Genomic DNA, 23,072 nt, shown 5'->3' on the forward strand with positions numbered 1-23,072 from the left:
CCAGTTAATTCCCAAATCAAAGCCACATGCATCCGTTATCATGCATCTGACATATCAGATTCGTCCATTTGGTTGGAGTATTCAAAAGAGGCCAGAGCATCACCGACATGGGTACCCTCAGCAATAATATGCATGCATCGTGCCCCCCCATGGATCCGTAGCTTTCAAGCAATTAGACGCGCGCCCGGCCGAATGAGATGAACCGTTGGAGCCATCATCCCACTCATCCCGCTCCAGAAAGGAGAGAAAAAAAAATATGACCAAGCGCGTGATGACCGGTGAGGACTCCGGTGAATTGATTTGGGTGACGGGAGAGACCCAAGAGGGGCCAGAGGCCAGAATAATAAGAATGGGGAAGGAGAAGGTACCGCCTTTGGGGTCCAGCCACGCGACTCCAACATGGAGGGGTACTGGACTAACGTTATTCCATCACCGGGATCACGGGCCGAAAGCGGCAAGGCCGGCACTGCCCCTCTTTTTGGGTTGAAAGAGTAGTTAGCAGTAGTATTTTCTGGAGTGAATAATAATAATAATAACAACTGACTACCTAGTAAATACTACTATGGTATATGACTCTATGGATGGGCCGATTCTATTACATCATCTCATCCCGTCCAGTTCCTCGCCTCCGCGGCAGTCTACGGGTAGGATCGTAACAAAAACCCGGGGGATAGACCCGTTGTCCCGAGCTGGAGTTCCGTATAACCTAGGTAGAAGGTATCAATTGAACCCGACGAACTGGCAAAATATTCTCGAGAATCGAGATAGTGAAGGGTGAGTACCCGGCGTGATGGAGGGGGGACACGCTCATTGGTCGGTACGGCAGCTGCCGAGGGGGAGCAGGAGATCCAAATATCGTGAGTCTCCTGCTTTGCCCGGTGTATGAAACCGGAAAGGGCTGCTGGGGAACTGGGGAGCGGCGCAAGCCGGGAATCCAGCTGACAATTGACCCATCTTCATGCCGTGGCAGAGCTCAGGTAGCTTTTGCCCCGTCTGTCTCCCCGGTGTGCGCATTCGACTGGGCGCGGCATCTGTACCTCCTCCAGGAGCGGAGGACCCAGTAGAAGGCCTGACCTGGTCGTTGCGTCAGTCCTTGAGGTTCCCTCCCCCTCTACCCTTTTTCTACTTCCCCTCCCCCGCCGCTGAACTTTTCCTTCCTCCCTTTTACTTTCTCTCTTCTTCTTCTTCATCCATCCTCTCCTCATCACATCTGTCCTCTTTCCATCCAATTCATCCTCAAGTGAGTCTTCCTCCCTTCTGACTTTGCATCTTGCACATCATCTCCCTCTCTGCCAGCTCCCCCCCATCTCATTACATCACGAAGCTTTGACTGACCTAATACCCCGCCGAACAGACGCATCTACACAATGGCTCCCAAGGTACGCCAATGACTTACCAGGCGTGGTTCAGCTATCTACCAGCCTGATGATCTTTTATACTCACATCAATGCCATTAGGTCGGTATCAACGGCTTCGGTCGTATCGGACGTATCGTAAGTTGCTCTTCCCTCATTACTGCTTCCGGGTGGTAGAGACTAACATGAGTGTACAGGTCTTCCGTAACGCGTGAGTGCCATCTTTCACCGTCACTCGATGGCCCTAGTTGGGACCCATGGAGTCTAATCGACATTGCGAGAACGTTATACTGACATGTTTGGCTGCACAGCATCAACCACGGCGAGGTTGACGTCGTTGCTGTCAACGACCCCTTCATCGAGACCCACTATGCTGTACGTTCTGCCTCATGCATTGTCTGCTACAGATCAACAAGAAGCAAGTGGCTAACGGAGTGAATCTGCGATAGGCCTACATGCTCAAGTACGACAGCACCCACGGCCAGTTCAAGGGCACCATCGAGACCTACGAGGAGGGTCTGATCGTCAACGGCAAGAAGATCCGCTTCTTCGCTGAGCGTGACCCCGCTGCCATCCCCTGGGGCACCACCGGCGCTGACTACATCGTCGAGTCCACTGGTGTTTTCACCACCCAGGAGAAGGCCTCCGCCCACTTGAAGGGTGGTGCCAAGAAGGTCGTCATCTCTGCTCCTTCCGCTGATGCCCCCATGTTCGTCATGGGTGTCAACAACACCTCCTACACCAAGGATGTCAACGTCCTCTCCAACGCCTCTTGCACCACCAACTGCCTTGCTCCCCTCGCCAAGGTCATCAACGACAAGTTCGGCATCGTTGAGGGTCTCATGACCACTGTCCACTCCTACACCGCTACCCAGAAGGTCGTCGATGCCCCCTCCAGCAAGGACTGGCGTGGTGGCCGTACTGCGGCCCAGAACATCATCCCCTCCTCCACCGGTGCTGCCAAGGCTGTCGGCAAGGTTATCCCCACCCTTAACGGCAAGCTCACTGGTATGGCCATGCGTGTGCCCACCTCCAACGTCTCCGTTGTCGACTTGACCTGCCGCCTCGAGAAGGCCACCAGCTACGACGAGATCAAGAAGGCCATCAAGGATGCTTCCGAGAACGAGCTCAAGGGTGAGTTCCTACGCAAAAATGACACCGTGTGGTTCGACAACTAATCCTTTTATAGGCATCCTCGGCTACACTGAGGACGACATCGTCTCCTCCGACCTGAACGGTGACGACCACTCCTCCATCTTCGATGCCAAGGCCGGTATCGCCCTCAACTCCAACTTCGTCAAGCTCGTCTCCTGGTACGACAACGAGTGGGGTTACTCCCGCCGTGTTGTCGACCTCATTGGTAAGGACATTCTTGTCTCCCCTCACAATTGGTGACATCTTACTAATTTCTCTTCTAGCCTACATCTCCAAGGTTGATGCCCAGTAGGAATCAGGACGGCAAACTGAATTCAGAAGTGTGCTGTGAGTGAGACTGATTGCCGAGCGCAGACGGCTCTCGTGGAACCCAGTGTGTGGGGAAGCTTGAGAAGGTCTTAACTCCTAGCGTAAAAGCTCATGATGACGTACAATTTAATGAAATGATACAATGTTCATATTTCACGTTCAAATTGACGGCCTTGGTCAGTGCGTAAGATGTCCACGACGGCATATTTGTTTCGTAGGAAGAGACCTGGTAGCATTGGCAATGTAGTTCTCAGCATGCACCAGTTGATAACGTCGGCCCCAGATGCAATGCTGCGGTGGTGACTAAGCTCTGCAGTGAATGGAATGCGTAACTATGCTTAATCGACTTCGGCGAGCCGCGGGATTTTCTCGGCGCTTTCTACCGGTGCAAGAAGGATGATACCACAGGCTTTTGGTCCATGCCACATCCCAGTCATTGCAGATTTTCGTAATCTCCTTCAAGAAACAAAACGAGCTCAATATCCCCTTCTTTAGTGTTCACTTGGTACTTTTGGGTGGTCCGAGGGGTGTCCGCGGCCATCCAAGTCACGTGGAGGGCAGTTCGACCACGGATTTTAGAGCTACATTGATCCAAGACTCCTGGACCAGATCTCCTATGCTGGTGTGCGCGTTGCGGTGACTACCGTACCAACAGCCACCCGTGGCCTTTTAGACTTGGCCTGAAGTTGTATTTTGCGACGCTTTCACTTTCTTCTGATACGGTCTGGTCCCTCCTTGCATTGGTCGTTGTCGCGGCTGAGCCTCTGAGCTTCGGACCTAGTACTATCTACTAGTTCCCTTGTTTTGTGCTCTCTCAACTCTCCATACAGCGACCTCGGTTCTGCTTGTGTGCTGGTTCGCAAGGCTCCAACCCCGATCAACTTAGTCTAATCTCTTACTTATTTCTCACTTGTCTGCCACCGGTGCCTTGGGTCATCTGCATTCGTCGTATTCCTGGTGTTACTTTACCGTCTATTGAACATTATCTGATTCTAATCTGCGCATTTGACCATGACATTTGCGCACTGGTAAATCATCAGTCAGGAAGAAACTAGGCGCTCTCACACATCCAATCTCCATGGCAATGGACGAGGACGAAGACACCGTCATGGGAGAGGCAGGCTCCCACCACCCCACCTCTGTTTCTTCACATCAATGGCCAAGCAATGGGCCCAGCAGCCAGGGTGCTGGTCAGCTCAATGGTAGCTCGGATCCATCTATTGCACCGCCATTGCTGGGTCCGACCATGAAGCTGCCGTTGTCTGTACACTCGGGAGACCCGAGGCCTGAGAACACGGCATCGGCAGAAGATCAGGGAGTATCGCCACCTAAAAGCCTGCCCAAGTCAGACTCTGGCGACGCCACTACTGAAGACTTTGACAAGCAAGATAGCCTTGTCGAGGACAACTCGGATTGGACTGATGAGGATACTGTAGCCCGCACTGGGCTTCCCATCGCCTCACTTCCTTCTGGGTTATGTTATGACGTTCAGATGCGTTATCACTGTGAAGTGCGGCCAACAGCGGACGTTCATCCAGAGGATCCGCGACGGATCTACTACATTTACAAGGAACTTTGTCGAGCGGGACTAGTCGATGATCCCGAATCATGCCGTCCGCTGGTCTCGCGACCGCTAAAGCGCATCAATGCTCGCAATGCTACTGAAGCGGAGATCTCGCTCATTCATACGCCTGATCATTTTGCGTTCGTAGAAAGCACCAAAGGTAGACCTATGTTCAAAGTCTTTCAGGTTCTGGTTTTTGTTCTGGTTCTCTAACGGTTAACAGACATGTCTGATGATGAGCTCATTGCATTGGAACACACACGTGACTCGATTTACTTTAATAAATTGACGTTTGCATCATCGATTCTGTCAGTTGGAGGCGCGATTGAGACATGCTTGGCTGTTGCAACCCGGAAGGTCAAGAATGCCATTGCAGTGATCCGGCCTCCGGGGCATCATGCCGAGCACGACAAAACTATGGGATTTTGTCTGTTCAATAATGTCTCTGTAGCAGCCCGTGTTTGTCAGAATCGACTAGGTGACAGCTGCAGAAAGATTTTGATTCTCGACTGGTATGCTTAGCCCTTTTCACTTCAATCTGCGGAGATACTGACCGACTAGGGACGTGCATCACGGTAATTAGGGGCTCATAATACGCATGGAATGAAAATATCTGACTCACTCTTCTAGGGAATGGTATTCAAAAAGCTTTCTATGATGACCCTAATATCCTATACATCTCACTCCATGTGTATCAGGATGGGAAATTCTATCCTGGAGGGGAAGAAGGTGATTGGGATCACTGTGGTGAAGGCCCGGGTGTTGGAAGGTATGCTCCTAGATTGCTGTTATGTCGAAGCTTCTCTAACATCTTCAGAAACGTGAATATACCCTGGCCGAGCCAAGGGATGGGCGATGGTGACTATATGTATGCTTTTCAACAAGTTGTCATGCCAATTGCTCATGAGTTCAACCCGGACCTTGTCATCGGTACGTAAGGACTCGAGTAGTGGGTGTGTATCTCTAACATGGATCAGTTGCCTCCGGGTTTGATGCGGCTGCAGGCGACGAGCTTGGTGGATGTTTTGTTACACCTTCGTGCTACGCTCACATGACACACATGCTCATGACGCTTGCCAATGGCAAGGTTGCCGTTTGTCTCGAGGTATGCACACACCGAGGTTGTTGAGAATTTTAGGCTTACCAAACAATAGGGTGGTTACAACTTTAGGTCTATCTCCAAGTCAGCACTCGCTGTCACAAAAACGCTGATGGGAGACCCGCCGGACCGACTTCATACCACTTCACCCTCAGCTCTGGCCACCACAACTGTACGGCGTGTGATGATGATCCAGTCGCATTACTGGCACTGCATGTACCCTAAAGGGCCTCCTCAGGATGGGCTCTTCACTGATAGGCTCCATGGTAAGGTTCCGCACCCATTACCCGGCAATGCTAACTCCTGCAGATGTTATACGCGCTTACCAGTCAAAACAACTTTACGACAACTACAAGCTCACATCTCTCTTCATATATCGTACTGCCATCTCCCGGTCATTCGAAAATCAGGTTCTGGCAAGGTAAGTAGACCCACAACGAGCTTGGCTTAGCTAACTCCATACAGCCCCAACTATCACCAAGCCGTGCCACTTGTAGTGATATTTCATGATCCGTGAGTTCGCTGCCGATGAATAATCGGCAATCAAGCGTTTAATTAACCATACGCAGTCCTGAGATCATGGGTTTGCCCCATCCCGTCACTAACAAGTTGGAAGCCCATAACTGCTGGCTGGTATGTGTCTGCGCCATATTATTGGACTTGTGCTGACAGTGGTAGGCTGATGTCATGAAGGAATACATTGGATGGGCTGTGAGCAAGGGGTATGCAGTCATCGATGTTAATATCCCTAAGCATGTGACGATCGATCCTGTAAGCTCGGTGACTATATCAGCTGTTGAATGAGTACTGATCCACACAGTCATCCGGTAAATATGAGGAAGAAGACGAAAATCGGCCCACGGCTACTGAGGAATTGGCGGGCTACCTGTGGGATAACTATATCGAGTTAGTGATGCCGAGACTATCAACAAGTAGCCTGAAACTGACAATTGCAGACCGAGCGAGGCCACCGAGATTTTCTTCATGGGCGTAGGCAATGCCTTCTACGGAGTAGCCAACCTACTAATCAACCGAGGTGAGTTAGTTTGCTCGAAAAGGGAGGCAGCGGCTGATGTGTGAACAGAAACATTGTATAAACGAGTGAACAGCGTTGTTTCCTTCGTTGCCGAGAACCCGGTTCGCGCCATAGCCTCTCACACCCAGGTTTGGCTGTCGCGGTGGTACAAAGATGTAAGCCAGTTGACCCCTTCAAACCTGTAATTCCTTACTCACATTACCAGAACTCCCTTGTCTTCGTCTCGCACACGCACGGCGTCTGGAACAACGTGGAGACACGGCGCAAGCCATCTAAGCGCTACGGCCAGCTCGTCCAATCGCCCAAAGCCAGTCTGAGTGAGATGCTCATGCACCACAAAGAGGAGGTATACCAATGGATCTCCGAGCGTGCGGACGTGCAAGATAGCGAGGAGACGGAAGATGAGAAGAAGCCCAAGTCGAAGAGCCGGTCCCCAACGAAGGAGAACCAGGCGGAGGCCCGTTCGGTGCCGGGCTGAGCGGGGTCTTAAGTGGAGTGCGCGCTGTAATTTTGTTTGTGTTGGATCTATGCATAGGTGGGAAGTTCAGTTTTGTCTTGGACGAACATTGCAATTGTACCTAGTAGAGATGCAGGGTACTGGTTGAGCATACTTCATGATCAGGCATTCCGCTGTAGTTGTTCACATACCGAACGCTAATCATAGGGTAACTCTATAACTGAAATGGTTAGTGTGCGGGCAGGAAGAACAATTCTTCATCCCATCCAAGGTAGTCCAGGCTGCCGCATAGCACCATAACCACATCCACCCAGCAACTCCCTCAAACAACAATAGATGCAACCCACGCAAGGCCTCCCGTCAATATATTAATCTATCTCGCCTACGAGACAATTAACCCACTAACTAGAACCCACTGCAATACGAGCAACCTGCAGACACACCCGCTGACTACTCAATCTCCTGCCAAGGAAACTCCATCCGATCATCCGAATCTCCGCAACCGAACTGAGACATACATGAGTAGTTCATCCATGACTCCTCCACAGCCAAATCTCATGATTGGATCGTGGTACCTATTATGACTTACATCCGACATCACGCTGCTTATGTGCTTACTTATGCACCTGACCATGACATACACAATAGTCAAATTAACCATACGCATCTATCTCTCTCTCTCACATAATGTAACTAATGTCTCACGCACGAACCCCGCGGGGTAAGCCGCACTGCAATACTTCCTATATTCGCATATGTACGGACTGAGCCTCCTAGCCAGTTTATTAAATGGCAAGGTAATTGCAGGTTTAATCTATGGGACGCCTGAATATAAGCGGTGAGATGGAATCCATTGGTTGGGTTTTAGTCGGGGTCAGTTGATTCATCGAGTGTTCTCTTCGCTTCGGTTCGATTGATTGGAATAGTGCAGGTGTTATTTTGGGGTGGTACTATATGCTGCTAATGCATTTGGTGGACTGCTAATGTACTTGGCGATGGAGATGGAGAGGAGATGTGAGACATTATGACCTATGCCTATGTCTTTGTTATGGATGGGTGGGATGATGGTGTTTGCTATGATGTAGTTGCTATTATTCTCATACCTCCATGAATATGAATACAACTTAAGTAGCTATGTCTACCGACTAGAAATAAATAGATATATAACCCACCCTTCCACCCTCCATCGAAGTCCTATCCCATCCAACAATCCTCACATCACTCAACCCCAATTAAAGTACTACTTCCACAACCACAATCAACCACCATGCATCTCACCACCAAAGCCCTCTCTCTACTTCTCCCCCTCCTCCCCCTAACCACCGCCACGGGCTCCGCCATCGTGCAAAACAACTGCACCTCCCCGATCTACCTCTGGTCCGTGGGCGGCTCCGTCAGCAGCATGCAAACCATCGACCCGGGTTCCAGCTACAGCGAGACCTTCTACTACGATACGACCTCCGGCGGTGTCGCCCTGAAGATCACCACCACAGAAAACGGTCTGTACAGCGGCGCTCCGCAGACGGATTACGCCTATACTTTGGATACGTCCTCCGGTAACGTCTTTTATGATATCTCGGATGTCTATGGCGATCCGTTCTCGGGTAGTGTGGTTAGTCTTGTCTCGAGTGATGCTAGCTGCCAGAGTATTTGTTGGGCTGGGGGTGTGCCCCCTGCTGGAAGTGTTGTGAGGAGTTGTCAGGATGAGGCGGATGAGGTCTTGACGGTTTGTGCGGATAGTTGTTAGGCTGGATGGGTTTCTGGTTTAGGGTTTGGAGTGGCAAGTCGAGAATTAGGGATTATTAGGGTATCTGGGGGTTTAATGTGATGTTGTTATTTGTGTTGACTTGCGGATTGATCGATTGTGAAATGTCTAGAGAGTGTGTAGGTATGTCACTAGCTGAATTTATTGATTGTATGCCATGTCATGATCACTGGGATTAGTTAAGTATAGAGTAGTGCAAGCTCATATTACATAATGGTAGTTTTTTTCACTGGGAAGTAATAGCTGTGTTTGGTATATATATGTTTAAATATGGAGTAGTGGATATGCGGTCTAGCTTCCAGTGAAGCATGCCTGATGAGAGCCAATCAATGTGTCAATGACGATATGGTAGGGCACGATGGCTTATCCACTACATATATACTCACGTATTTGTTAGTGTGTTTGTAGTTGCTGCATGCATCTACTTATTTATAAAGTGAACAGGTGTTCGCCGTAGTCGGCTACACATACTCCTCAGTAAGCGGAGACAATGCGATTTGGGTGAAGAAGTAGATGATCATGAGTGAATACTACGTAGAAGCAATGATACTACATTGAGATTGAATCTTAGACTCATTAATTGGGAAGTGGACTGATAATTTGAAATCTGAAGATATCCAGCTGCGGAGTTGCCGAGGTATATGTAGTAGCACTAGTAGTGATATTAATAGCCCCCGGGTGAAGGGCCAACTACCAGTAGTTGGTGTTGCACTTCAACATAGAAGCAAAACATCTTTAAATATCTAATTCACATCACAGAATTTAAGAGTAACCAATTCACTGGCAACAGACAATATGCAATGAAGTATCCCACGTTGACCGCCTTATCGCGGGGCTTCACCGCCTAGGATGCCCCAAGCCATGCATTGTGCATCGCCTCCCGCCGAGGAACCCACCGACAAGTCACTCTCCCTCCTTCGTGCCACAAGATATACTTCGACCATTGACCCCGGTAATTGCCTCGCTTGCCCCTTCACCTCTTCCTACGTGGCGTTCTGCTAACCCCATTTGCTCTGTTTAGTTCTCAAACTGCTAATTTCAAATACGGGACTTCCCTACCCCCTTTCACTTTCACGCCGGCAACTTTCCAACACCGCCTGCGCCCCGAGCGGTGCTTCCCGGCAACCGATCCCTCCTTTCTCTGGATGCCTCCAAGGTCCCCTGCAACACGCCGCTTGTGGAACTCTCGAGTGCCTTTATATCTTCGCTCCCCAGCTTTTCGCGCCTTCTCTAAGTCAGGCGCCTCTGCGGCGATTGCCCCTCCTTTTATCTACCCCTCGCCACGCTTCCCCACACCGAACGAGCGCTACTCCTCATCTCCTGCCCTGCGCTCGTCTCACGCCCTTGTCTCGCATTCCCTCCCTTCTTGTGCTCGCCTCTTCTCTCATACCGCAACCATGGGATCTATCGAGCGCCTCGCTGAGCAGTTGGAGAAGCCCGAGCTCGATGATCGCTCCTATCGTGTCATTCGCCTGCCGAACAAACTAGAGGCTCTTCTCGTACATGATCCCGACACAGACAAGGCTAGTGCGGCCGTCAATGTCAATGTCGGCAACTTTTCAGACGCAGACGACATGCCGGGCATGGCGCATGCGGTAGAACATCTGCTTTTCATGGGAACCATGAAGGTAGGTGGTCCCCCTCGGAACACGAGACCCATTGTCCGCTTGAGATTATGCGAAAACATGTTAACCCTGTGTAGTATCCCAAGGAGAATGCCTACAATCAGTACCTAGCATCCAACTCCGGTTCCTCCAACGCCTATACCGCAGCCACCGAGACGAACTATTTCTTTGAGGTCGGTGCCACCACGGCTTCTCCTGACGACACACCTAACGACGCCAATGGAACATTGAACGGCACAGACACACCCGCAAAGCCGAACCACCACACGTCGCCCCTGTATGGTGCTCTGGATCGCTTTGCGCAGTTCTTCGTAGAGCCCCTTTTTCTCGAGTCGACCTTGGACCGCGAGCTGCAGGCAGTAGATTCGGAAAATAAGAAGAACCTGCAGAGCGACCTGTGGCGGTTGATGCAATTGAACAAGAGTTTGTCCAACCCTGCCCACCCGTACCACCATTTCTCGACCGGGAACCTGCAGACTCTGAAAGAGGAGCCGCAAAAGCGGGGGTTGGAGGTCCGACAGGAGTTTATCAAATTCTACCAGGCGCACTATTCGTCCAACATCATGAAATTGGTGGTGCTGGGACGGGACTCTCTGGATGAAATGGAGCAGTGGGTGAGTGACTTGTTCAAACATGTGAAGAACCAAGATCTTCCCCAGAACCGCTGGGACCACGTTCAACCTTGCCTACCGGAACATTTGGGCAAACAGATCTTCGCCAAACCAGTCATGGATATGCGCTCGCTCGACTTGTACTTTCCCTTCATGGATGAAGAGTCGTTGTTCGAATCCCAACCCAGCCGTTATCTGAGCCATCTGATCGGCCATGAAGGTCCAGGCAGCATCCTGGCCTACATCAAAGCGAAGGGTTGGGCAAACGGCTTGTCCGCAGGTGTGATGCCTGTTTGCCCGGGCTCCGCCTTCTTCACCATCTCCGTTCGGCTGACTCCCGAGGGTCTGAAACAGTATCGCGAGGTCACCAAGGTGGTGTTTGAGTACATCGGCATGATCAAGGAGCGCGAGCCTCAGCAGTGGATCTTCGATGAAATGAAGAACCTGGCTGAAGTCGAGTTCCGTTTCAAGCAAAAGTCCCCCGCCAGTCGCTTCACGAGTCGCCTGAGCAGCGTGATGCAGAAGCCTTACCCCAGGGAATGGCTTCTCAGCGGCAACCTCCTGCGGAAGTTCGAACCCGAGCTGGTCAAGAAGGCGCTGTCGTACCTGCGACCCGACAACTTCAGAATGGTGATTGTCGCCCAGGATTACCCCGGTGACTGGAATTGCCGTGAGAAATGGTACGGAACTGAGTACAAGGTCGAAGATATTCCGGAAGACTTCATGGACAGCATCCGCAAGGCTGCGGAGACCTCTCCCGAGAGTAGACTGTCCGAGCTCCACATTCCACACAAGAACGAGTTCGTTCCTACCAGGCTCACTGTGGAGAAGAAGGAGGTGTCCGAGCCGGCCAAGACCCCCAAGCTGATCCGTCATGATGACCATGTCCGATTGTGGTACAAGAAGGATGACCGTTTCTGGGTCCCCAAGGCGACTGTTCATGTCACGCTGAGGAATCCCTTGGCGTATGCTACCCCGGCAAACCTGGTCAAGACCAAGTTCTACTGCGAGCTGGTTCGCGACGCTCTGAATGAGTACTCCTACGACGCAGAGCTTGCGGGTCTCGACTATTCGTTGTCTGCCAGCCTCTTCGGCCTTGATATCTCAGTTGGCGGATACAATGATAAGATGTCGGTTCTCCTTGAAAAGGTGCTTACCAGTATGCGGGACCTGGTCATCAAACCGGATCGTTTCAACATCATCAAAGAGCGTATGACTCGGAATTACAAGAACGCAGAGTACCAGCAACCGTTCTATCAGGTTGGCGACTACACGCGCTACTTGACTGCCGAAAGGACGTGGCTCAACGAGCAGTATGCCGCTGAGTTGGTACACATCGAGGCAGATGACGTTTCATGCTTCTTCCCTCAACTTCTCCGCCAGAATCACATCGAAGTCCTGGCCCACGGTAACTTGTACAAGGAGGATGCGCTGCGCATGACCGACTTGGTGGAGTCGACTCTTCAAAGCCGTGCGCTGCCCGAATCCCAGTGGCACGTTAGACGCAACATGATCCTTCCCCCGGGCGCCAACTATGTCTACGAGCGTGCCCTGAAGGATCCTGCCAACGTCAACCACTGCATTGAATACTACTTGTTCGTTGGAAAGCTTGACGACGATGCTCTGCGGGCCAAGCTGCTGCTGTTTGCTCAGATGACGGATGAGCCTGCCTTTGACCAACTGCGGAGCAAGGAGCAGCTTGGTTATGTTGTCTGGAGTGGCGCCCGCTACTCTGCGACGACCATGGGTTACCGTGTGATCATCCAGAGTGAGCGCAATGCTGCTTATCTCGAGTCTCGCATCGACGCTTTCCTGACCGGTTTCGGAAAGAGTTTGGCGAATATGTCCGAGCAAGAGTTTGAGAGCCACAAGCGCAGTGTTATCAACAAGCGACTGGAGAAACTCAAGAACTTGAGCTCTGAGACCAATCGGTTCTGGTCCCATATCGGCTCGGAATACTTCGACTTCGTGCAGAACGAAAGCGATGCTGCGAACGTCCGGACGTTGACCAAGGCCGACCTCATCCAGTTCTACAAGCAATTCGTCTACCCCAAATCCGCGACTCGGGCCAAGCTGGCGATTCACCTCAAGGCCCAGGCCGGTGCGCATGCGCATGCCACCAAGCCCGAGGAGCAGAAGGCCCAGGTCGTTTCGTTCCTCGGCAAGCAATTGGAGGCGGCTGGCTTCGCCGTGGACACGGAACGTCTGAGCACTGCTTTTGCCACTGTCGATGTGTCGAGCGGCGACGAGGCTCAAATTTTGGCCACTCTGAAGGCGTTCCTCGAGTCTGGCATGAGTCTCTCCGAGCAGCAGACCAAGCCCGTCATCGCGCAGATCGAAAGCAGCCTGGGTTTGCAATTGAAGCAAGCCGGCATCGAGCCTAAGAGTGATGGAACAGCTGTCCAGCCGAACGGCACGAACGGTGACCTCCAGCAGTCTACCTACATCAACAATGTCCCCGAGTTCAAGGCTCGTCTGGCCGTCAGTGCTGGACCCAGCCCGGTGACCGATCTTAGCGAATTCGAAGACTTTGATGCCAAGCTTTAAACTTCATGATCGAGTTGGATGTTGGGGCGGAAGTCCGTCGCATTGATAGACATGATGTTGTATTGTTGGGTTTGCATAGTTGGCGTGGGCTTGTTGCATGGGAGGGACGGGGCTGTGTTTGGGGTTAGGTTGTGATTTGAGTTAGATTTACTCTGATAAATGAGAATAGAATCAGCAAAGAATAAACCATATGATGATTCAACACCATTTTTAACAGTTGCTACTTTGTAGTCTTAAGCCTAGTAGACTGACATGGCGAGCATCGGGGCGGTCGAATGTTTTCGCGGGAGGACCGCTCCGACGCCGAGCCCAGCTCCGCCATCATCGCCGATCCACCACCGAGAGCTCCAGCCGCTCTTGACTTCCTGACTACGTATCCAGCATTCGACTCCTTTAGCCTGTTTACTCGCGGCGCATTGGCTTCCCCTGCGTTCACCATGTCGACCACCACCGCGACAGCGATCCAAAGCTCGCGCCCGTACGTCCTGCCACCGACCTACCTCACTACCGCTTCCTTCTCCACGCATTCACCACTGACCATGTCCTGAATAATAGCCCCATCATCCCCAAAGACTTCTCCGCGCAACAACCCAAAACAATCCGCCTGTACCCCCTATCCAACTACACATTCGGCACCAAGGAAACCCAACCGGAGGAGGACCCGTCTGTGCTGGCGCGTCTAAAACGTCTCGAGGAGCACTACGACCTACATGGCATGAGACGCACCTGCGAGGGTGTCCTCGTCTGCCACGAACACAACCATCCTCATGTGTTGATGCTGCAGATTGCCAACGCGTTTTTCAAGCTGTGCGTTTCCATACCATGTGGATTATAGAGCTTCGAGTTTCTTACTTACATTGTTTTTGGTATCTAGTCCCGGTGACTACCTCAACTTCGAGGACGACGAAGTCGAGGGCTTCAAGAAACGACTCAATGAGCGTCTCGCGCCCGTCGGCTCGCAGTTCTCGGGCGAAGGCGTGAACGAAGACTGGGAGATCGGGGACACGTTGGCGCAATGGTGGAGGCCGAACTTTGAGACGTTCATGTACCCGTTCCTGCCGGGACATGTGACTCGGCCGAAGGAGTGCAAGAAGTTGTATTTCATTCAGTTGCCGAAGAAGAGTAAGCATTCCATCTCTCACACATGAATACCAGTGGCAGGTGAGAAGGGAAGAATGGTCTAAATTAACATGTGTTGTGCAGAGGTCCTCTCCGTCCCGAAGAACATGAAGCTCCTTGCCGTCCCGCTCTTCGAACTATACGACAACACGGCCCGGTATGGCCCGCAGCTCTCGGCTATCCCGCACTTGCTGTCGAGATACAACTTCGAGTTCGTCGATGAGAACGACAACGTGGTTGCCGCGACGCCGGGCACGCCCTTGCCGGACCATCAGATCCCTCGGACGAAGGTGCTGGCCGGGGACAGCGGTGACGGACAGGATGAGGGGATGACGGATTACCCATCCGGAGAGGGCGAGAATGGAGCTAGTGCGTAGTTGAGAGTATTGCCATGTCTTGAACTCAACCGGCATGAGCTGTTATTCCGATTATTCCCCGACGAAGGATGGCAGTGATGAGACAGTTTACCTGGCTGGATTGGATCGGACCCCTGCTGATCAGCTCGGGCATTTTTCCTTTTCCGTGGGTTGCTTCTCTCTTTTTTTTTTTTTTTGTTTTTGTTTTCTCTTCTATGCTATGCAAAAGACGTGATGTGAGTCTGGTTGGCGTTCCAGGAGCGAAGATTGATTGATTGTTTCATTCTATCACATTATCATTTCACTTTTTTTGTTCTTGAATTAGCTATGCAGGTAGCGGTCAATATATCCTTTGAGCAGATACCACTTTGCCATGTGCTTAGATGATACATTCCCGATCCTGGCAGTACATACTGCTACTAATGCTATATTACTGGTACAAAAATCTCCGAGAACCACCGAACCACAAAACAGACAGATAGTAGATACGGAGACAGAGAGAGACAAAGAGCACAGGCACATAACGGCACCTGCCTACGCACGCACATACCCACAGCTCCTCCTAACCATAGGTCAAGTACTCCACAGGTACCTATACATCCATCCATACACCCACACCTTCACTTTCAACAACACTACCCACTTAGCAATGCTAAGAGTAGATAGATAGTCACCTGCCACACCACCCCGACACTAACAGCTGCAGATCACAAGCCGGACTACCAGAAAGTCTGAAGAATCCTTCAGTTCCAACCAACACGCACGCACACGGTAATATAAATTGGAAGGAAGGAAGAAAGTGGGGTTACCCAAGCCAAACTAACAAACTCTGCAAGGTAGGTAGCAGCCAACTAACTATCGTCGAATAATAGTAAGAAGAAGAAGGAGTAAAGGAGTCATCGTCCTCCCGTCCGTCCCCTAACGAACTAGTTAAATATACCCCAGGGTTATAGTACGGGATACTAAGGCTGCACCCCGCAGCCCGGGAAGCCCGGACGTTTGTTGTTGGTGGTGGTTTGTGGGTGACTACGGAGTACTAGTAGGGGACTCGTAAGGCAGCGGGACTAATTAACTAGTGACTTGTGCTAACTAGTTAGTTGGTTAGGCTGCCAAAAGTAAGTACCTAGTGCTTGTGTGGGTGGTGTAAGTGCCGGATGGAGTGAGGGAGTTTAGTTTTAGGTGAGTAATACTTTCGGGTAGGTAATGGATTGACTTAATAGTTGAGTAGTTACTACGCAGTAGAGGTGGTTAGGTAATAGGAGATGTATTTACTATAACTAAGTTATTGTGGTTATTGTTGTATTACTATCCTAAAACTGTGAGAGTTCTTGGGGAAGGTAAGGTAGTATTGGGGGCGGGAATAAGGGATGAGAGTATTGTTTCAATAGTGAGTTGAGGTATTTTTCTTTTTTTTTTTTTTTTTTTTTTTTTTTTTTTTTGTTTTTTTTTTTTTTTTTTTTTTTTTTTTTTCTTTTTGTCAGGATTACTTACTTCTTCTTCGATAGTATGGTATTGATTATGGGCACGTGTACGTACATGTTTTATTTTTGGTACATACGTAGATATGTTTGTGTGCTTCTTCTTCCCCATCTATAGTATGTATGTATCGTAGTCTGAATGAGTATAAGCGCTGCAAAGTGATCGGCAAAGTGACAAGAAGTCACTAACTCCACTAGTTACTTGCATGTCACGAACCACGACACTGACAGCAACTGCAACAGTAACAGCATGTGAAGAAGTCTCAGATTTCGTAATACTGTTTCCCGTTGACTTGCTTGCTTGCCCTTCGATTTGACCTACTTACCTCGGCCTGTGCACATGTCATGGCCCTATCCCCAATCCCCAATCCCAATGCTCAATCTACTGCTCATGTGCAGTACCACGCCCTCCACGTTTCTCCGCCAGTAGATCCTTCGACACTGCCCATCCTCAGACAACATCTACTTTATTTAACTTTTCGGAGCAGACTATGCTTGTCTACGGGCTGCTATAGCAGTCCATTAATCCCCACCGGGCTTCCGCTCCGGATGGAGATGGGGCCAAACTGGCACTCCAGTTGCGCAACGGACAACCGCCGACCCGGAACAAAGGATGCGGACGAGGAGATACGGTGCCTGATTGCATGGCTGGCTTCATCTACTATCGTGACAGTGCTGTTTGGGTGAATGTTGTTGTCTGACTTACCCCGCTCCTTGCTTTTTCCCCCCTGAGGCCCCTGATGGGGAATCGCGGTGGGTAATATGATATGGGTATAAAAGGGGGGTCGGAGGAGCGGTTGGATAGAGGCAGTGTGTGTATTGCAGCAGCCCGTTAGTCGCAAGGTTTTGGTCGCCTCGATTGTTTGTATACTGCAAGATGTTCTCTGGACGGTTTGGAGTGCTTTTGACGGCGCTCGCTGCGCTGGGTGTTGCCGCGCCGGCACCGCTTGATGTGCGGAGTAGGTGTGCCCGAGTTGAAGTGGCTGGATAGCACTGATGAAGGGTGAATAGGTGTCTCAACTTCCACGTTGGATGAGTTGCAATTGTTCGCACAATGGTCTGCCGCAGCTTATTGCTCGAATAATATCGACTCGGATGACTCCAACTTGACATGCACGGCCAACGCCTGTCCATCAGTCGAGGAGGCCAGTACCAAGATGCTGCTGGAGTTCGACCTGTATGTCACTCAGATCGCAGACATAGAGCACAGCTAATTGAACAGGACGAACGACTTTGGAGGCACAGCCGGTTTCCTAGCCGCGGACAACACCAACAAGCGGCTCGTGGTCGCCTTCCGGGGAAGCAGCACGATTGAGAATTGGGTCGCTAATCTTGACTTCATCCTGGAAGATAACGACGACCTCTGCACCGGCTGCAAGGTCCATACTGGTTTCTGGAAGGCATGGGAATCCGCTGCCGACGATCTGACGAGCAAGATCAAGTCCGCGATGAGCACGTATTCGGGCTATACCCTATACTTCACCGGACACAGTTTGGGCGGCGCATTGGCCACGCTGGGAGCGACAGTTTTGCGAAATGACGGGTATAGCGTTGAGCTGGTGAGTTCTTCACAAAGGTGATGGAGCGACAATCGGTCTGACAGTCAATAGTACACCTATGGATGTCCTCGAATCGGAAACTATGCGCTGGCCGAGTACATCACCAGTCAAGGATCTGGAGCGAACTTCCGTGTTACACACTTGAATGACATCGTCCCCCGGTTGCCACCCATGGACTTTGGATTCAGCCAGCCAAGTCCGGAATACTGGATCACCAGTGGCACTGGAGCCAGTGTCACGGCGTCAGATATTGAAGTCATCGAGGGAATCAATTCGACGGCGGGAAATGCAGGCGAAGCAACAGTGAGCGTTTTGGCTCATTTGTGGTACTTTTTCGCGATTTCAGAGTGCCTGCTATAGCTAGACCGACTGTCAGATTAGTGGTGAGAGAAGTGTACATAGTAGTTAGTATATAATCAGAGCAAGCAAGTGGTGGTGTGGTGAAAGAAGAAACAGAGTGAGATCCCATTACGTAGCAGATAAAGCACGTGTGGAGGCGCTGTTCCTCCACTTCCAGTTGCGGCCATCAATCATCTTTCTTCTCCTTACTTTCGTCCACCACAACTCCCATCCTGCCAGCTGTCGCATCCCCGGGTTTCAACAACCATCGCCTCCGGGGCCTCCGTGGTTCTCCTATATTATTCCATCCGACGGCCGACGTTTCAGCTTCATCCTGCGCCGCCGCAAAATCTCCCCGAGTCGGTCAACTCACTCAAACCGCCGCCCGCATCGACCTCACCGACCCCCGACCGTCTGCGATCGTCCATCCGTGCAGCCATGTTCCCTGCCCCGTCACGCTGATTTGACGCTCAATTGACTTCCGTGACATACATACATCCAGCAGCATATGATTACAGTCCCCCCGCCTCGTGCCAGTCCCGCCGCCGCCATTGCCAGTCATGCTATTCTTCCGCGGCGGAGTTAACAGTCCGCGCCGGCGCAACCAAGAAAAAGCAATCTTCTGCACCATTCTCATCATCTACGCTCTATACTTTCTCTTCTTCGCCGGAAGCTCCGATCCCAAACGGTCAGAGACGTCTGCTGAGGATGCGGTGAAGGGAGGCCCGCATCGCGACTCGCGGTCGGGGAAGGCTTCCCCGTCCGCCTCGGCTTCGCGACAGCCCCAGGTCTTGGACAAGGACATGGTGGTGGCTAGTATGAAGGGAGACGATGTCTCATGGCTGTACACATACTTTCCTGAGTGGCATAAAAGCATCTACGTGGCGGACGACAAGAAAGCGCCGTTGACGGTGGCTTTGAATAAGGGGAGGGAATCGATGGTGTATCTGACGTGAGTCTCCGTGTCTTGGCCGGTTCTGGGCGCACCAACTCACTGCTGCAGATATATAATTGATAATTACGACAACCTTCCCGACTCGATCCTATTCATCCATTCACAACGATACCAATGGCACAACGACGACCCCTACTACGATGGTGTGCCCGTTCTTCGCAATTTCCAGGTCCCATATCTCCAAAAACAAGGCTATGTGAATCTGCGCTGCGCCTGGGTTCTGGGCTGTCCGGCGGAGATTCATCCCCTCAGTGATACGCATCGCAACGACGTCCATGCAGGAGAGTATTTTAAGACAGGATTCATGGAACTGTTTCCCGGGGCGGAGGTCCCTGAAGAAGTGGGGGTTTCATGCTGCGCGCAATTCGCCGTCACACGCTGGAAGATCCGCGAGCGGCCCAAGAGTGACTATGTGCGGTACCGGAAATGGTTGGCTGAGACGACGTTACCCGATGATCTCAGTGGACGGATCATGGAATACTCATGGCACAGTATGTCCCAAACTCATTCCAACGATAACGGGAATTGACTAACTCGTACAGTGATCTTCGGCAAGGGCCCCGTCTACTGTCCCACGGCAGAAGAATGCTACTGCAAGGTATTCGGACTATGCAATTTGGATTGTCCGACGGAGGGAGACTGCGCTGGCCGCTATGTTCTCCCACCATACTCTTCTCTTCCCAAGGGATGGCCCTATATCGGCTGGAAGGGTCAGAAGCAGGACCCTAGCAAGGGACTTCCGGAGGCTTGATCTATACCTAGTCTCACAGATCAGATGAGATGTTCGAGTATAAGATGTTGCGACTCGGGGTATACACTGCTCACGGAGATCAAAACCGGGACTCACTTCAAGCATGATGTATGCTTCAAAGGAGTAGAGCGGCAGCTCATCTGGCAAAACAGGTGGAGCATCAGCGTCGCGTCTCTCTCCCAGTGAAACCAGATCTCAACTCCTCCACCGCTGCCAGACACAGTCTGGCACACCCAAAACAGGCATATGGCATATAACTAACATACTATGTATTGGCATCTTCGATGAGCGAACGCTGTTACTGAAAAAACTACCGATGTATTATAACAACACTATTTCCATTCTCATGTGAAGTAATATCTACCTACCAAAATATACCACTCCATCTCTCAGATCTCGGATTTCGTCTTACCATACTTTCTCAAGAAGGAACACGTAGCTATGCACTCTACCTACTTCGGATAGACCCAGACCTGCGACTCAGGCCACCAATTTATTGCCTCCGGCCCTCGTCCTCCAGGCTACACCTATATTGGAATCTCAACAGGTGCAGATGCATACTCTAACAAGAACATACAAGACATAGAAACTGAACTTCATCGTCACAGCAATAGTGTTCGATGGATACTCACTGTTACCTACGATTGCTTTTCTTCGGATAGTATTTGACGGAGCAGCATTCAGGCAAGACGTAGGAAAAGCAGACCAGAATCGAATGTATGTCTACGACTTACGACCACCATTCTAACAAATGAAAAGAACTTTTATCAATTACCTCGGCTCATGAGTAACAGAGACCTCAACATCTTTCTTAATAATCATCCTCGTACTCTCCGAACTAGCCACACTATCCCCATCCGTTCGACTACTTCCATCGTACGCAGTAGCGTTGAAAATGCCGGCGGATTGCTCCGGCACAAACGTAGGTTGTGAAAGTCGTGAGTTGTTCATGCCGTGACCGGCCTCTTCCTGATTATCCATCGACTCCAACACGTAGCTCCGCGATTGTTTCGATATATCCCGAGCGTATTTGCCTGATTTGGATCTAGCGCTGCTAGTGCCGAGGGTGACTTCGCCTGCGTTGCCGTAGGTGACGCTGATGGCGCGCATGAAGGGGGCGAGGCAGAAGGAGGTGCATACGATGAGAGCGTAGTTCATGCCCATTTGGGTCCAGACGTAGCTGTCGATGATGTCTAGGGTTGGGTTTGTGGAGTAGGCATAGTTTTTGAGATGGTATAGATGTAGGGAGGTGAATACAATGAGACTAATGAAGGTAGTAGGTTAGGTGTGTGGTGTTTGTGGGTGATGGGGAATGCTTACGGTAAACGAACGGCGAAAGAAGAGAGGACGATGACTTTTCGGGATGTTGGCATTTGCAGGCTTTTGACGAGAAGGATCGAGAATAGGAAGAGCATGAGTTCAATGATGCTGTCTGTTGCACCGATGTATTCCCATTTTCGGAACTGGTGAGGGGTGGTTAGTGTGACTGCAGGGATATGGAGCGAGAGGATTCATACCAATCCAGTACAGTGGTCTATGGGTCTTGCCCATGGTTTGTTCAATTCGCAGTTCACAAGGATGATCAGGATTGAGGAGAGAACCCAACAGATACTCAACCCCAGTATCCCGTAGAGAATGAAGTGGTGAATGCGTTGGGGAGTCAACCTCGAGAGCATGCCAAGCACACAGCATTTGGACAGAAAGACGGTGATTAAAATCAAAGTATCTGTGGCAGCTGTTGTCTGGATTGACATGAATTTTGATTAACATGTGCCCCAGTCCATATTCTGAACAACGTACCCGCTGAACGTTCACGACCTGATCTGAGGAAAGAAGCCCTATAGATGTCCCGAATCCCTTGGCAGAGTTTGACATGACGAGTGAGGTTTGAATGATGGCGAAAGCCTATCCATAATGCAGTGGTTAGTATCCATTTTTTAGATTAATCATAGGAGACAACGTTGAAACTTACCGTTGCAACAAATAATAGATAGTCATCTCGTCCAAACCCCGGGCTCAGTATTGTTCTGACATACACCCGGATAGCCAAGCAGATCAATGTCATTATCAGGGCCAAAGTCCCAACAACAATGACAATGCCGGCATGGTGACTCTCGTCAATGACCACAAGGGGCTTCCCAGATGCCGTCATGACAGGGAGCCACCCAGACGCTCAGCAAGCGACCGTGAGTCGCTTATCGTCCGGTGCCCTTTGGAAAAGCAAGAGATCAGGTTAGGATGCTAATGCAAGGTCTCCCAAATATAAAGGCCGATAGATAAACTGGCCTGTATGCAGGCTTTAGGTATGTTCCGAAGCGAACGGCATAGCGCCATCTCTTCGGGGTCGAGACTATGGTGGCCTGGTCTGATAGGGATCTGACTCCAGTGTGCGAGTAGTCGGGACCTATCATTGGCCAGATTAATAGTACAAAAGGCTCAGCTTGAGCGCATGGAAGGATTTCTGATCCAGCTTTATAAAATGCCAGTTGAGAGAAATGAACGGTGCTTGTTCATTACGGCTGATATTCGGAATCCAAAGCCCCTGTAGCGTTGCGAGTAGCTAAACCCGACCCTGTACGAATAAAAGTTAATAACGGAGAAGGATGCACTTGCAGGGATCATACTACCCTAGAGTTTAGTATGATTGTAACACGCAATCATGTCGCATCCGTCTCGAACCATGGCAGAACTAGCTACCCCTTAGCTTGACTAGGCTACCACTATTCGTGCTAGTGTTTATACCGCGTTTTCTTTCGAAGAAGCTGAACATGATTTTATTGTCACCAGTACAAATGAAAGGTGCTGGCCTCGCGGATATAACAGCTCAAGATCACTAATAAGGTTGCAGCCTGGCTTCATAAACGTAGTGCTCATTGGTGTTATACCAAACAGGAGCGGGCATCCTTCCGGGTCCACAAGGAACGCTCCGGGGAATGTGTCCGCAGCGGCGTTCCCGTTGATCGTCGGGGGACTTGCCCGGATCAGTTAGGGT

At 50.8% G+C, this 23,072-nt stretch overlaps 8 protein-coding genes across 8 annotated transcripts; 7 read left to right on the forward strand and 1 right to left on the reverse strand.

Moving 5' to 3' along the window:
- Window positions 1-1,367: 1,367 nt before the first annotated feature.
- On the forward strand, window positions 1,368-2,802 carry gpdA (glyceraldehyde 3-phosphate dehydrogenase GpdA; the record flags this gene model as incomplete). Its single annotated transcript, XM_025708372.1, has 7 exons — window positions 1,368-1,379; window positions 1,458-1,493; window positions 1,553-1,566; window positions 1,667-1,730; window positions 1,805-2,489; window positions 2,545-2,715; window positions 2,774-2,802. 7 exons carry the CDS (start codon window positions 1,368-1,370, stop codon window positions 2,800-2,802), a joined length of 1,011 nt encoding a protein of 336 aa, XP_025558859.1.
- A 1,095-nt stretch (window positions 2,803-3,897) lies between these two features.
- Window positions 3,898-6,996, forward strand: hdaA (histone deacetylase hdaA; the record flags this gene model as incomplete). Its single annotated transcript, XM_025708373.1, has 15 exons — window positions 3,898-4,543; window positions 4,607-4,895; window positions 4,945-4,958; window positions 5,014-5,152; window positions 5,201-5,313; window positions 5,361-5,488; window positions 5,538-5,748; window positions 5,792-5,903; window positions 5,948-5,995; window positions 6,052-6,115; window positions 6,161-6,253; window positions 6,303-6,388; window positions 6,439-6,518; window positions 6,567-6,673; window positions 6,724-6,996. The coding sequence occupies 15 exons, from the start codon at window positions 3,898-3,900 to the stop codon at window positions 6,994-6,996; spliced, it is 2,403 nt and encodes an 800-aa protein (XP_025558860.1).
- Window positions 6,997-8,149: 1,153 nt separating this feature from the next.
- Window positions 8,150-8,910, forward strand: BO88DRAFT_408013 (putative BYS1 domain protein). Its single transcript, XM_025707595.1, has one exon. The coding sequence runs from the start codon at window positions 8,243-8,245 to the stop codon at window positions 8,720-8,722; it is 480 nt and encodes a 159-aa protein (XP_025558861.1). The 5' UTR covers window positions 8,150-8,242; the 3' UTR covers window positions 8,723-8,910.
- An 806-nt stretch (window positions 8,911-9,716) lies between these two features.
- BO88DRAFT_491045 (a-pheromone processing metallopeptidase Ste23) lies at window positions 9,717-13,710 on the forward strand. The gene is made up of 2 exons (XM_025712829.1): window positions 9,717-10,368; window positions 10,443-13,710. Exons 1-2 carry the CDS (start codon window positions 9,886-9,888, stop codon window positions 13,521-13,523), a joined length of 3,564 nt encoding a protein of 1,187 aa, XP_025558862.1. The 5' UTR covers window positions 9,717-9,885; the 3' UTR covers window positions 13,524-13,710.
- Window positions 13,711-13,874: 164 nt separating this feature from the next.
- On the forward strand, window positions 13,875-15,099 carry BO88DRAFT_408014 (cleavage and polyadenylation specificity factor subunit 5). The gene is made up of 4 exons (XM_025707596.1): window positions 13,875-14,001; window positions 14,079-14,330; window positions 14,398-14,645; window positions 14,727-15,099. Exons 1-4 carry the CDS (start codon window positions 13,961-13,963, stop codon window positions 15,017-15,019), a joined length of 834 nt encoding a protein of 277 aa, XP_025558863.1. The 5' UTR covers window positions 13,875-13,960; the 3' UTR covers window positions 15,020-15,099.
- A 1,783-nt stretch (window positions 15,100-16,882) lies between these two features.
- BO88DRAFT_408016 (lipase family protein) lies at window positions 16,883-18,475 on the forward strand. The gene is made up of 4 exons (XM_025707597.1): window positions 16,883-17,435; window positions 17,488-17,653; window positions 17,699-18,035; window positions 18,087-18,475. The coding sequence occupies exons 1-4, from the start codon at window positions 17,354-17,356 to the stop codon at window positions 18,393-18,395; spliced, it is 894 nt and encodes a 297-aa protein (XP_025558864.1). The 5' UTR covers window positions 16,883-17,353; the 3' UTR covers window positions 18,396-18,475.
- Window positions 18,476-18,593: 118 nt separating this feature from the next.
- Window positions 18,594-20,480, forward strand: BO88DRAFT_408017 (DUF3431 domain-containing protein). Its single transcript, XM_025707598.1, has 3 exons — window positions 18,594-19,326; window positions 19,378-19,820; window positions 19,872-20,480. Exons 1-3 carry the CDS (start codon window positions 18,935-18,937, stop codon window positions 20,078-20,080), a joined length of 1,044 nt encoding a protein of 347 aa, XP_025558865.1. The 5' UTR covers window positions 18,594-18,934; the 3' UTR covers window positions 20,081-20,480.
- Window positions 20,481-20,851: 371 nt separating this feature from the next.
- On the reverse strand, window positions 20,852-22,251 carry BO88DRAFT_396253 (uncharacterized protein; the record flags this gene model as incomplete). Its single annotated transcript, XM_025705230.1, has 5 exons — window positions 22,053-22,251; window positions 21,874-21,985; window positions 21,598-21,815; window positions 21,401-21,543; window positions 20,852-21,344 (listed from the first exon to the last, which is right to left on the reverse strand). The coding sequence occupies exons 1-5, from the start codon at window positions 22,230-22,232 to the stop codon at window positions 20,852-20,854; spliced, it is 1,146 nt and encodes a 381-aa protein (XP_025558866.1). The 5' UTR covers window positions 22,233-22,251.
- Between the last annotated feature and the right edge of the window lie 821 nt (window positions 22,252-23,072).

The sequence above is a fragment of the Aspergillus vadensis genome (genome assembly GCF_003184925.1).
Source record: "Aspergillus vadensis CBS 113365 unplaced genomic scaffold BO88scaffold_27, whole genome shotgun sequence".
In the NCBI taxonomy this organism is placed as follows: domain Eukaryota; kingdom Fungi; phylum Ascomycota; class Eurotiomycetes; order Eurotiales; family Aspergillaceae; genus Aspergillus; species Aspergillus vadensis.